Source organism: Callospermophilus lateralis, chromosome 3, assembly GCF_048772815.1.
Source record: "Callospermophilus lateralis isolate mCalLat2 chromosome 3, mCalLat2.hap1, whole genome shotgun sequence".
Classification (NCBI taxonomy): Eukaryota; Metazoa; Chordata; class Mammalia; order Rodentia; family Sciuridae; genus Callospermophilus; species Callospermophilus lateralis.
This window is the reverse complement of record NC_135307.1, coordinates 7,720,618-7,734,317: the sequence shown is the minus strand read 5'-3', so window position 1 is coordinate 7,734,317 and position 13,700 is coordinate 7,720,618. Positions and strand designations below refer to the sequence as shown.

Below are 13,700 nucleotides of genomic sequence, written 5' to 3'. Positions count from 1 at the left end.
TTGGCTACTAAGCCAGGAGGAGCAAACTCAGATCGGAGCCACAGTTCTCCCGCCAGTCTAGGGACCTGGACCCTGGGGCCGGTGGTCCTACCCACACACTGGCTGGAGAACTCTGGGCACAGGCCTCCCTTCCCCACGCTTCTTTGGCCCAGGACCAAATGGACTCATGCAGTTACGGAAAACATGGAACACACGGGGCGGGCGGGGCTGGGGCTTCCTCCCTCCCCAGGCCATCTCCTTGGTGTTATCGGCCTGGGTAAGCATCTATAAACACTTGCACGTCCACAGAACTTTATTAGTAAGCTGGGAAGGCAGGCAGGGGGGACACGCGCGCACTCTCATTAAGGGGCAATGTGACTAATGACCCATCAAATGAGTAACCATTACTGCACTTAAATCCAAATTAAAAATGCTGCTATTGGCCATGTGGATCCCTTGGCAGCAAGAAAGCCCTGGGTTTTCATGGGGGGGGGGGGGCGGGGGGGGGGAGGGAAATCGCCTTCCTGCCAGCAGGGAGTGTGTGGCCTTGCCGGGGAGCACTTCCTCTCCCAGAAAGGCGTGCCTGCCCTGGAGGTGCCTTCCAGGGATCCCTCACGCCCTGGGGAAGACCCTCCCTGGCTGGGGCTGGAACAGGACTTCCAGATCCTTATAACTGCTGCCCCCAGCCCTGCAAACCCTCAGCAGGACCCCTACCACCCAGGCGTAGGCCTGCAAGGCCATCAATCCCCGGGGCAGAGCCTCAGACTCGATGGGGCGAGCCTGTCACAGGGAGGCTGAACAGAAGGCAGGGAGACAAACAGGCTCTAAACATCCCTGGCCTGTCCACTGGGGCTCCCTTGTAGGGGAGTGGCTGGCCAGCAGGTGTGGGCAGTGTCCCCTGCCTGGGTTCTGCTCAGGGAGAGCTCCTCTTGTCCCCCTTTCCTACCCCAGAGGACTCTCAGCCCTTCAAGCACCCTGTCTGCATCAGCACCTACTGTGTGCCAGGTGTGGCTGGGGGCCAGGGAAGGAGGGCAGACACTGAGACAGTGCCTGGTCCCTTCCCAGCAATACCCAGCAGACCCAGCCCCAGGCTGATTTGGGTGAGTGACCAGGGCTGGATACCCTCATGGAGCCACCAAGTGACTGTGGACTTAGCCTCAGCCTGCAGGCCCTGGTGGTGGGGACAGTGGGCTTCTCTCGGGCTAGGTCACCTGCCGAGCTGCTCCTTCCTTAGAGGCCTCCTGGGCACCCCACAGGGCTCGGGAGGGAAGCCAGGCATGGCCAGGGTCCAGAACCACAGACAGGAGATAGCACCATAACCACATCCTCCTTAGCCCTGAACAGGTCACACCAATGACAGGGTCTGGCATGGAGAAGGCTGCAGGCTCAGGGAGAGGCCACGTAGGTGCCAGCAGGCCTGTCCCCAGGCTCTCCCTGTCAGGCTCCCTCCTGCCTTGGGCTGCTAGGCGCCTAGGGCCCCCCCCCCAAAGGTGTGGCAGGGGAGGCTCAGAGGCCATGGTGGCAGACACTGACACTGGCCAAGATGGCATCTAGGCCCACGTGGACATCCTGGGGTTCCTGGACTGGGGCTGCAGTCAAGAGACTGGAAGGAGCTCAGGCCCCACTTCCTGCCAATCACACTCTTGCCCATGGGCCACCTCTGCCTGGTGTAGGGGGCCAGAGGCAATGTGGGAAAGACCTAGGGGTAAGATCAGAGCCCAGGGCCCACCTGCCCCACAGGTCCATCAGTATCCCTCCCCACCCCAGGCCCCAGACGCAGAGGAGGCCACTGTGGGAGTTCCCAGTGGCTGGTGAAGTGTCATTAATGGTTGGTCCCAAATACACACCTGAGGCCTCAGCAACCTAAGAACATCACTCCATCCAGGACACACTGGGGGTGGCTCTCCACTGGACTGGCTGTGTCCTCCTAGAGCAGGGGCTGGGCTGCAGAACTCTGGGAGCCTCTGCCCCCACCTGCCACCCTGGAAGCTCCAGGGGCAGCCAGGGCCACACCCTGCCCTGTGCTCCACGGACCTGATCCAGACCAAAGCTGCTGGAATCCAGGTAGTCACCTGTCTCAGGTGGAGGAGCATGATGAAGAATTATGGGCAAAGAGCTGAGCAAAGGGGTGGTCTCCAAAGAGAAATGGCCTCTGCTGACCCTGCAGGACACCCTGGGCAGGAACTGTCTAAGTTGGTCTCACTTGGACCAAGAGAGAGGGGGTCTGGGGATTGTACCCACATGTCAGTCATCATGGCTGTGAGCGGCTGGCAGGGGATACCTCGGCACTTCACAAGGACTCTGGCTTCTCACTGCCATGGCTGGGCAGTCCCAAGTCCAGGGCCTGGCACCTAGTCATATTGCTATAGGTCAGTAGTTCTCAACTGGGGGGGATTCTGCCCCTGGGGGCATCTGAGTGCCACAGCTGGGGTGGTGTGTACTGGCATCTAGTGAGTACAAGCCAGGGAGGCTGCTGGACACCTTGCAGTGCCAAGGACAGTCCCATCCCCACATGCCCACAATGCTAAAGGCAGGGCTAGGTGGTGCATGACCCTGGGGGTTCACATGATGGGCAGGCGCTCTGGGTGGACAATCTCAGGACTGGCAGAAGGGGGCGAAGACAAGGCCATTGGAGGCCTGAGGGCTGGCAGGAAAGTGGCCAGTGCCCAGAGGCCCACCTCCCTGGGGAGAGCTGGGCACGGGGGGAGCCAGGTTGGCCAACCCCTCCCCAGCTGGGGTCAGAAGCAGCCCAGGAAACCTCCTGCACAGCCGCTGGCCCAGGCCCTGGGAGCTGCACAATCTACACGGACCCCCAACCCAGGAGCCCCGGGACCTCAGCAGCCTGGGCTGCTGCTACCCCACCCGGGAGCCAGGGGGACCCAAGCCTGGCTGCTCACTCGCTCATGCTGCCCTGGCCAGCACTCTCCAGCACGCCAGAGTGGGCAGCGCCCCCAGCCCTGGGGGGAGGAAGGGTGGCTGAGGAGGCCCTCAAGGCAGTCCCTGCAGGACTCTGCCCATTGCTTCTCTAGGCTGGGGATGAATGCCGGCTCCCACAGGGCAGATCCCAAGAAGAACCTACAGGGAGGACCAATGCACCCTGGGAGGCAGTCAGCTCCCAGGAGGGGACAGAGGGTGCTACTACAGAGGAGGGACTCAGAAGACACAGCACACAGACCAGCCCCTGCCCCCAACACCACTGCAAAACCCCCCCACCCACACACACACAGTGGCTCTACCTGGGGCCTCCTTGGGCGGCCGTAGGGGCGGGGTAGCTGGAAGGAAAGAGAACGGCATCATCATGACCAATACCTCTGCCCAGCCCCTTCCTCAGCCCCTGGTAGCCCAAAGCCATGGGACCTCGGCTGAGCCACATGGTTCTCCCACACTAAGGGCTAGGGTGGGAGTCCCCACGCCACTCCCAGGAGCTCTGTGTTTTCAGAAACTCCAGATTCAACAAGGAGTAGTTGGTTACCTACTACTTCCTGGGAACTGGGTCCCTAGGAGCACCCACCCCTTCGTGGCCCCTTCCAAAGCTCAAGTACCAGCCGGGCGCGGTGGTGCACACCTGTAATCCCTGCAGATCGGGAGGCTGAGGCAGGAGGATCACTAGTTCAAAGCCAGCCTCAACTATGGTGAGGCACTCAGCAACTCAGTGAGACCCTGTCTCTAAATAAAATACAAAATAGGGCTGGGGGTGAGGCTCGGTGGTCGAGTGCCTCTGAGTTCTATCCCTGGTACCAAAAAAAAAAAAAAAGCCCAAGTACCCAGAGACCCTTCCAGGGTAAGCAGCCCTCCTGGGAGGCCTTGGGGCAGTGTGCTGCCTAGAGCCACCCCGAGCCCCCGGCTTGCTCAGGCCAGTAGGGGACAGACCCCATATGGCCTCCACTCTGTCCTCAGGATACAAGTGACCTTCAGGGTCCTTCACAAGAGCTATCCAGTAACACCCACTGGATTTTCTTTCTTGCTGCCCGCTCTGCACAGCCAGGGCTGGATCCCCCATTCCCCATCTGATCTCAGACCCCAGATCCCATTTCAAACACTATGTGAACCACCCAGGGCCACATGGTCTGTGACAGGTGGGGCAGCACGCAGACCAGAGTGGCCCCTCTGGCTCCTCCAACAGACTCATTACTTGTTCTAGAGGGGCCAGGGGGACTTGGGAGGAGGTCAGGCTGCAAAATCCAAACCCCACTGGGGTGGGCACATCCCATCCGCTTGCCAGCTTCCCGGGCCTCTGCTTGCTTGCCCATACACTGAGGTCAAGCAGGGGCTGGCAAGGGTCACTGGATGGTTCACAACACCCAGAGGAAGCCACGCTGGGTACCACAACCCTCACCACCAGCCAACCCCAAGTCCCGGTGACTTCCGGGAAGTTTAAGGGAAGGATGCACACGGCAGGTGCCACTAGTGGCCATTTTACAAAGGAGAATACTGAGGCACAGAGTTACAGCCAGTTAGCTGTCCAACATCACCCATCTGATAGGTGGCACTCATGAGATACAACAGGCCCTCTGGCTTCAGAGGCCTGGCCCTGGCCAACTGCTGCCCAGCATCTGGCTGTAGTGGATACCCCACTAGGACAGAGAGGCGGAATTTCTAGTTGCTCATCCTGCCCACTTGCTAGACTGACCATTTGCTCAGAGCCTGGGGAGAGGGAAGGGACAGGCCAGACTCTAAGGTCTCCTAAGAAGCATTTAAAGTCCTCCAGAGCCCCAGAGACCACGCTGCCTGGACAGAGTACAGGGATGAGTTGGCCAGCCCCAGGTACCAGTGGGCAGAACAGGGCACTCTGAGCTGGTTAACAAGGCAGCACATCACAGAAGATGCCAATGAGGCACACTGCCATCACAGGAGCGCGAAGAGGTCAGCATCTCTGGAGGAACCCAAGGATCAGGACCTGCTCTCCTCAGGGACACAGGGAACAACAGGTGTCAGCAATGGGTTCAGTTTGGTAGCACATTATTCCCTGTCCTGTAGCCTGTTTAAAACTCTGACAAAGGGCAAAGCACAGCAGTTCATTCTGGGATGGGCCAGGCCCAAGCCACCGGCCAAGGGAGCATAGTTAACCGGGTCCTTCAAAGTCCTAGGCTGGCCCTGCACAGGGGCGCTGAACTCCAGGGGCTGGGGGGCTGAAGATCACAAGTCAGCTTAGCAGACTCCAGCCTCAAAGAGGGGGAAATGCAACGAGCCGGGCCATAGCTCAGTGTAGAGCACTTGCCTGGCGTACAGTAGGCCCTGGGATTGACCCACCAGGACCACAAAAAAGGAAAAGAAAAAAAAATCCTAGGCCCCTGGGAGCAGAGAAAGGCAACAGGGCAAGCCCTGCCCGGGACATTTCTCAGGGGCCACCATTCCAGGGGTGGGAGACTGAGCCACCAGAGACAAAGGGTTTCCTAAGGCCACCCAGCAGGCAAGCACAGGGGCTGTTGGAGCTCAGATTCCTCCAGTGCCCAACCCACCCCCTTCTGCCATCTGGCCACCACCCCCACAGCACAAGTTGACTATGTGCCCCCCAAAATGTGTGTGCTGTAGTCCTAACTCCCAGGACGCCACGATGCAACCTATGTGGACATGGAATCTTACAGAGGTGACCAGGTGGGTGAGGTCATTAGGGTGGGTCCTAGCTCAATATGACTGGTGTCCTCCTGAGAAAGAAAAGTAAGGACACAGACTCAACGAGGAAAGGCATGGGGACACCTGGGGAGAAGACACCCCAAGGAGAGCCGCCTCAGAGGAACCAGTGCTGCCCACCCTTGATCTTGGACATGATCTTGGACTTCCAGCCTCCAGAACTGTGAGGTGGTCAGTTTGGGTGGTCTGAGAGCCCCGGTGGGTGGCACTCGGTCATGCCAGCCCAAGCCAACACACGCTGCTTCCTGCCGGGAATTCCCCATCCAGGCCTCAGTTTCCCCACCGGGACCTCCCGTAAACCCCAGTTCACTTTCAGCAGCCCTGCAGCACCTGACAGCACGGGGACAAGGAGGAAAGACAGGCTGGGGGCCCTTCACGGTTCCGGGCCTGGGTCACAGCCTCCTCCCCAAGCCAGTCCCCTGGCCTGCTGTGACAGCACCACAAGCATCCTGGGCTCTTTTGTAAAACTGGCTTCTCGGAGCACATTAAGGCTTCATTTACCAGCCAGCAGGGGGATTAACCAGAGGCCCCAGCGTCAATTATAGCTGCCCCCACCCCAGGCCGGCTGGGCAAAGAGGATCCACAGGCAGAGTAATAACGTGTGTGGCGTCTCAAGATGAATCATCCCAGAGGAAGCAGCTGTGTTGATGGAATTTTAAAGCCAACAGGAGAAAGAAAATACGAACTGCGATACAATAATTTAGCCTGTGAACACTCCGGCACATTTTTAATTAAAGCTATTTTGGAGTTAAGTAGAGGCCACGGGGGAGGGACAGGGCAGTGGGGGACGGGAATCCGGGGAGGCTGCTGGCCTCCTGCCCAAGCCCCAAGGCCACATCACCTGACGATGTTTCAAAGAATGATATTCCTCGCGCCTTCTTTTCACCAGGGGGCAGGTTCCCTGCTTTGCTCAGGGACAGGGTTTCAGTTGGATGTCACTGACGAGAGTTACACGTCAGAACTGTCAAATCTCACATGCCACAGCCCCTGAGACTGAGGACAGCCTCCCTCTCACGGCCACAGCCTCTTTGTTCAAGATCCCCAGGCGAGGCTATCTGGCCGACTCGTGATCACCGACACAGCCGGAGCCTCGCAGCCCGGTGGGCAGCCCTCCCTTGGGTCTTGTTCTGAGCGAGAACCAGTCTCCCCCGTGGGCCAGGACTGGGTGCGAAGCAGCCACGGGCTCCCCGGGTGCTCCATCCAGTCTGGCCGTGCTGAGAGCTGGAGACAGATGTGTCCACAGAGACCCTGCAGCTCGTCCTCAAGTACCCCAGCAGGGGTGGGGACCAGGATGCACACAGAGGGTCACAACACTGTCCACAGAGGCAGACAGGACGGCCCAGGGGCCACCAACAGGCATGAAGGATGTGGCAGGCTTCCTGAGCCAGCCGACCCAGTGGGCCACCTGGCAATGGCACCAGGGTCAGTTCCCAGAGACCCTGGGCATCTGGAGCTGGCCACTCACGGGCCAGCAGGTATGGCAGGGCCAGGGAGGCTGAAGTTAGGCCAGGCATGAGCACAAGCAGGAAGGAGGCTAGAGGGCCAGGCAGCTGGACCCAGGCACACGGGGGTGGACCAAGTCTCCCATCACCAGCCCCCACACACCCCACCTGCAGCAGGGAAGACACCTGTGTCCTCCAAGTTCACAGAAGGACCTGCAAGGTCCACGCCCTCACCAGACACCACACCTCCTCCCTCACCTCGCCTGACCAAGGCTCCACCCGTGTCCCCACACACCTGCTCTGCCTCTGCTGTCTGTGGGTGTGAGGCCAGGCCCTGGGCGAGAAGGGTGGACCCCAGCCCAGAGAGGGACACCAGCAGGTGGGACATGGCGAGGCAGGAGGAAGGCCTGTCTGACAGAGGGGCAGCGTGGCCTGTTCCCCCCCACTCTGCAGTCCAGGGCCTGTGGAACCCACACAGCACAGTGGAAGGGGCAACCCTGGAAGGGACCCAGGTTGCGGCAGGTCCCTGACGGGGGCTTCCCAGCAGCGGCCCAGGCAGCAGCGGGTAGGTGGGGGTCACAGACTGCTGGGGGAGCCCAAGGAAGGTGGGATGGGGTGGCCTGGGGCAGGGCCTCGGTGAGTGGCCACCACCCCTACAGCCCGCCTACCTGTGGCAGGAGCTTGTCACCCTCCAACAGCTTCACCTTGGTCTCCAGCTGCCGGATGTAGGTGGACGAGGCATCTGTGAGGACGGAGGAAGCAGACAGCATGTTAGCCACCAGCGGACTCTCTCCCTCAGCCGCCACCCGGTCTCCCTGACCTGTACCCTGGTACCCGTTCAGGCTGTGCCTGGCGCTCTGACCGGACTCCCTTGCCCACCTGTCCTGGGGTGACTCGGGGAAGCGCCACCTCTCCTACACAGCTCCTATCACTAGGTCAGTCAGGAGCCAGGTGCTGGACACCCTGCAAGACCCTGGAGGGACACTCCCCAGTCATGCAGCCCAGTTTCTGCACTAGGCCAGGAGAGGCCAAGCAGACCCCCGTGCAGACGGCTGCAGGAGGGAAATCTGCCTGTCCTCCCCCCCTCCCCGCCCCCCACCCCGTACCACCAACCCTTGACCTCAGGAGGCACCAGGGAGACCCTCTGACCAAAGGCAGCTGTGGAATCTTCCCTCAGGGGACTCGGGGCTGGGAATAGACCCCACAGGTTCCTGCACTCCTGGTGGATAGAGGGGGCTACGAGGCCCACGGACCCCAGAGCTCGAGGGCCACCAGCTCTAACAAGGGGCCGGTGTGGAGCCCCCTGGTCACTGGCGAGGATGGAAGTCCCTGGGAGTGCTCCTCAGGAAGACCTGGGCAGCTTCCTGTGTGGCGGTTTGGTCATGACCCCACAAGGTCCTGCCTGGTAAGGTCCTCCAGGAGCCCATGCCCTTGGCCCACACCAACGCTCACTCCCTGTGCCTTTGATCTGCCTGCTATGGGTCACTTTGTTCCCCAAGCACAGCTGAAGGGCCATGGGGAGCCCCTGCCCCCTCAGCCAAGGTCCACAGGGCCCGGCAGAGCATCTCGTCCTGCCTGAGCAGCATCAGGCCCCCAGGCCCAGCCCCACACACTGTGGCTAGGCCCTCTGTCCCCCTCCGCGCCCAGCAGTCACTGCTCAGGAAGGCGCAGGCTCCTGGAGAGGAGGGGGCCCCGCCCGGCCGGCCCTGGGGGATGATAAGACAGCTCTAATGAGGATCTGTGGCTCCAGACTCCCCCCCCACCCCCGCACCAGAGCCCCAGGGGGCAGCCTGTCCACTCAGTCCCGCCCAGGTGGTCTGGCAGGTATCCTGGCCAGCCTGGTGGTCACCACTATACAACAGCCTCAGTTTACTTACTGGTCAGTCAGTGCTGAGAGCAGCCTCACACTCCCCCAACAGGCACGAGGGCAGAAGGCTGGGTCCCAGGGGCAAGTGGGGGGAGGCCGGCACACCTGGGCTCCCAGACCTCCCTCCCACGCCCTGGCCATGGGGGCTCCCAGAACGCCAGCTGGGCACAGTAAGCCAGGTAACTCCAAAGACCACACTGAACTAAGACAAGCCCCAAATGACCACCTGTGGTCCCCTCTGGGGAGGGATTAAGGAAGGGGACAGTCACTGCCCCATGTCACAGGCAGCAGCCCTGCATCCAGAGCTTCCTTAGACCCTCACAAGGGTCAAGCACCCACTGTCTGCATTTTCCATATGAGGAGGCCACAAGGAACAAAGTATCCCTGTTCCCAAGGGGCTGCGATCTCTGCCCCTCCCAGCACCCAGGCCCACCCACGGGTCAGAGCTGAGAGTCCCCAGCTGTGGGGAGCAGCTGGAGGTCCCTGGAGGAGCGTCGCTTCTGGGCAACCCCTGTCAAGCACTCTGCAGAAGCCAGCCCTGGGGCGCAGCCACAAAACCCCTACCCACCCCGTAGGTCAGGGCTCCCAGGCACAGCACTGAACAGAGGAGAGATCCAGCCACCTGCATGTGACCACCGGCCCTTGTCTGGTGCACTGTCCTTTACAACCACAGGACCATCCAGAAGGTGGGCGTGCTCCTGCCATCTCCCTCTGTGGACCTCTGTGGCGTGAGCAAGGAGCTCCCAGGGTTTCCCTTCTGCGCCAGACCACATTTGGAGTCAGGGATTGGGACTGAGTCCCATCCAGCCTCGGCACCTCTGCTGGGTGCCCCCCCCCCGAGTCTGAACCAATAGGGGTCTGAGACCAACCTCCTCAGCCAGCAGTAAGGAGGACAGAGCAGGGACAGGCTGGCCCTAAGAGAAGGGACACAGGCTGCCCACAAGTCACCCAACAATGCCCCACCACCCATGGGCAGCACTGAGCCTTGGGACCCACAGGCACGACCCAACAGGTCACCTGCTGTCACTACCGGGCCCACATGAACATGGACCAGAGCTCAGCCCCAGAAAGTCCTAGAGGCTGCACAGAACAAAATAAAAATCAGACCACAGGGGTTTGTTGGGCTTTTCCTTTTTAATTTCAAAAGAACAACACAATAGTCTTAAAAATACTTCTGACCATCCACTAATTCCAATGGAATCTATCACAAAGAATTAATTCTAATTATCAAGACTGCTGACAGATCTATAGTGGCCAAAACTGGAAATAGCGATTAGTCCAATAATAGCTGAGCGCACCCTCTCCCCATCACGTGCTGAGGGTTAGGAGGAGTTTCTCTCCCAACAATGTGGGAACACTTAAAATGCCAGTGGAGAGAACCGCACTCAAAATTATCTGCATAATAGCTGCCGCATTTAAAAATATCTATGCACTGGGGGACCAGGCACGGTGGCCACGCCTGTCATTCGGCGACTCAGGAGGCTGAGGCAGGAGGATCACAAGTTGAAGACCAGCCTGGGCAACTAAGAAGACCCTGTCTCAAAATAAGAGGCCTGGGGGCAGGGAGGCAGGCAGCTCAGGGGAAAACGCCCCTGGGTTCAGCCCCTGGCACTGCAAGAAACAAATCCACACACTGAGACAGATTCAGGAAAGAAGTGCATTGATCACTACCAGGAGTGTGGCTGAGATGAGGAACAGTGCTTTCAAAGTTACCGTTAAAATAATTTCTTGTCAATTTTCAAATAATCTACAGCAGGAAGAAATCTTTCTTTTATCAGCTAAGAGAATGGGTTGCATCAGGCACCTCCCCATTTCAGGGTCCCCACTGGGCTCACAGAGGTGCAGCAATCAGGGCTGGGGGGCTCCAGCCCGACCCTGGCCCCACCAGGTCCCAGGGGACCACCAGGCTCTCCACACTGCCAGGGGCTAGGTAGCCAGGTGACGGTCCCCCTTGGGTCAGGAGCAGAGGAAGAACAGGAGCAAGGCGACCCTCCAGAGCCGGGGCTGGAGGACAGGAGACCATCCTTCCCAGCCCTGACCACTTGTGACATCACCGGGCACCTCCCAGCTCCTTGGAGATGGCGTGTAGTTAGATTAATGCCAGGGCCTGCAGTCACGAGGACTGGAGCCACGGGGAGGGGAAGCAGCATTTCCCAGAGTGGCCACTTCTAGGCAAAATGAGAAGGTGACCACAGGAGGGACCCTGGGCTGACCTGGCCAAGGCGTCCTCTTAGAAACACCCCTGACCCCCTCCTGGGGTCACTAGGAACAATCCTGGGGGGTTCCATCCAGATCCAGCTCTCAGCTCACCAGCTTCCTGGGACTGGAAGACAGCCCTGCCTTGCCTTCCTGGGGTGTCCCCTCCCTGGGTGGACAAGCAGAGGATGGGGGCACAGACCTGCAGGGTCTGCCACAGGCTCTGTTCTAGCTCCAGCCAAGGAGCCTGTGCAGGGACCGGCCGGTGACCATGAGGCCACCCTGCCTTCCAGGAAACTGTAGGCAGAGGGGCTGGCTCACACAGCCCCTCCTGGCCTGGCTTCCTCCCTGGCACCATGATGTCACCCCCAGCCTCCTCTCCAGGCCTTGCTGTGTCCAGGTGATAGAAATTAAGGGCCAGGAGCCACATCTGATCACCTCCATAAACCCCCCACCCCGATCAGCTGCCCATTAGTGGGTTCACCGGAAAAAGCCGGAAACAGGAACACATCCGTGCCTTGCAGGATGTCCCCAGGCGGCCTCCTGGCTCTAGAGGCCATAAGCCCCCATGGCCAGCAGCAGTGGCTGCAACGAGCTCTTCGAGAGCAGTGGACACAGCACACCACGCGCTAGGAGGGTGCGGGGAGGCCAGGAGCCACAGAGGCCGCCCATAGAAGGCCGAGCTCAGGTCCGCGATCTGACTGCAGCATGTCACGCTGTGATCTCAGTGACCTCCCAAGGGCTGGGGGCCTCTGAGGCGGCCCATGAAATAAGGAAACCGTGGGTCATTTGGGAGGTGACCACAGGGAACCCAGGTAGGGGGTGGAGACTGGAGGCAGGGAAGGGAGGAAGCCAGCAGGAGGGGCACTGGCCTGTCTGCCCAGGGGCTCGCGGGCCGGCACAGCCCACCTGGACACCAAAGTTCCCGGGCAGGCTTCAGGGACAGGTGAGGTGGAGGTGAGCTCAGATGGTGACTGCCTCAGGGCGTTGGGGACATGCCAGCAGAGTTGCCCTCCTCCAGGAGGAAGCAAAGTTGGACTCCACCAGGCGCCTCCCTGGGTCCCCACAGCTCAGCCTCCCTCCCAGCCACACCTCTCTGAGCAAGGTCCTAGTTATGGCTTCCTTTGTCACTTTCTGGAAGGTCTGGGGACAACTGGCTTTGTGGCAGATCATTAGCAGGAGGCCCAGCCACACCAGCCTGGGGCCTCCTCCACGGGGGCTCTGCACTAGACACAGGCCCTAGGCAGCTCGGCTGATTAAACTCTCCTCCTTCCACTTCATTAAGAGGGTCAGCGGCAGCCCCAGGCTGGTGGCTCCGTGGGGGAGGCCTCATTAAAGAATACACCAACTACCCTTGTCACTCGCAGGCCCTTCCCTCCCTGGGCTGCAGGGCTAAGACCAGGGGCTCCTGAGGGTCTCTTCCCTGAGCTGGCGGCCTCTGCTCCCTCCTCCCACCCAGGACCTGCCTGGGCGGGGCTTGGCCTGTGGCAGGTGAGGGCCAGAGGGCGGCAGGCCCCACACAGAGGAGGAAACCCAGCAGGGCAGCCCCGGGAACTCCCCTGCTCGGTCACCCTGGAGCCACCTCAGTCTCTACCTGGGCCTCCTGCTTCCTTCCCAAAAGGTAACAGCACTGTCCCCAGTGTGCATGGCTCTCACAGGCAACCTGAGACCTTACCCACCACAGGGAGGTCCCGTCACCCCCATTCAAGGCACAGAACTAGGTCACACAGGCCAGGCCAGGCCAGCAAGAATGGACACCAGACTTACACCCAGGGCTGATGGGGCCACCAGCTGCAGGGGCTCCATAGGCCAGGGACTTGGAACAAGACATGGTTACTCCAGCAACAGCCACCAGTGACCACGCGTGCTACCAGAACAGCCACGCGTCTCACACATCAGCATTTCTCGTGGTGAGGCAGGGAGCAGACCCCGGTTACAGGCAAGGAAACAGGCTCAGGGAGGTAAAGGGGGCCACAGGACCGGAAGTGTTGGACTGGGTCTCCCTGCAGGCTCCAGAGGCAGCTGCCTGCAGCCTTCCACCGCCCTCAGCGCCCCCGACCAGGGCTCCACACGGCAGCAGAGGCCACGCTGGCCATCCTTCCTGCAGTGGCCCGTCCTGCTTGGAAGCGGCTGGTCCTTGGATGAGCTCCATCCCTGCCCCGCAGCCCGCCTGGCAGGTTCAACAGGTCTCGGAGCTGGGGTACCTCAGGTCCAGAAGACCTTCCAGCCCCCCACTCCAGCAAGGCCAGGTCCCCTGGCGCAGGTCCACGGCAAGCCTCAGGGCTAATGAGGCCAAGAGGGGTAGTGGTGCCTCCTCGGGGACCGCCTAGTCCCTGGACCAGGGCATTCCTAACGATGACCAAAGGATCCAATTCTCACAGAGCAAGAGGCCTCAAATCTGGGACCCAAAAGGAGAGTTACAAAATTTCACAGCTATTCAGGCCACCAGCGAGCTCCCCATCACGAGGAGAGAGCAAGTGGACAGCGGGCATGGCCTCTGCTCGGGTCCCCTCTGCTGGCAGAAGCCTCTGAGACGCTGCAGGCTCCCAATCCGGCTATGAGGAAGCTGCTTCCTCACCTCGTGC

The 13,700-nt window shown here is 60.4% G+C and overlaps 1 protein-coding gene across 2 annotated transcripts in view; it reads right to left on the bottom strand.

Annotated features, from left to right (window-relative positions):
- Ccdc85c (coiled-coil domain containing 85C) overlaps positions 1 to 13,700 on the bottom strand; it is a 71,079-nt gene that overhangs the window by 10,333 nt on the left and 47,046 nt on the right. For both annotated transcript variants that reach the window (XM_076847968.2, XM_076847969.2), the window contains exon 2: positions 7,721 to 7,794. In XM_076847968.2, the coding sequence (XP_076704083.1) occupies positions 7,721 to 7,794 (74 nt within the window). The remainder of the gene's footprint in view (positions 1 to 7,720; positions 7,795 to 13,700) is intronic.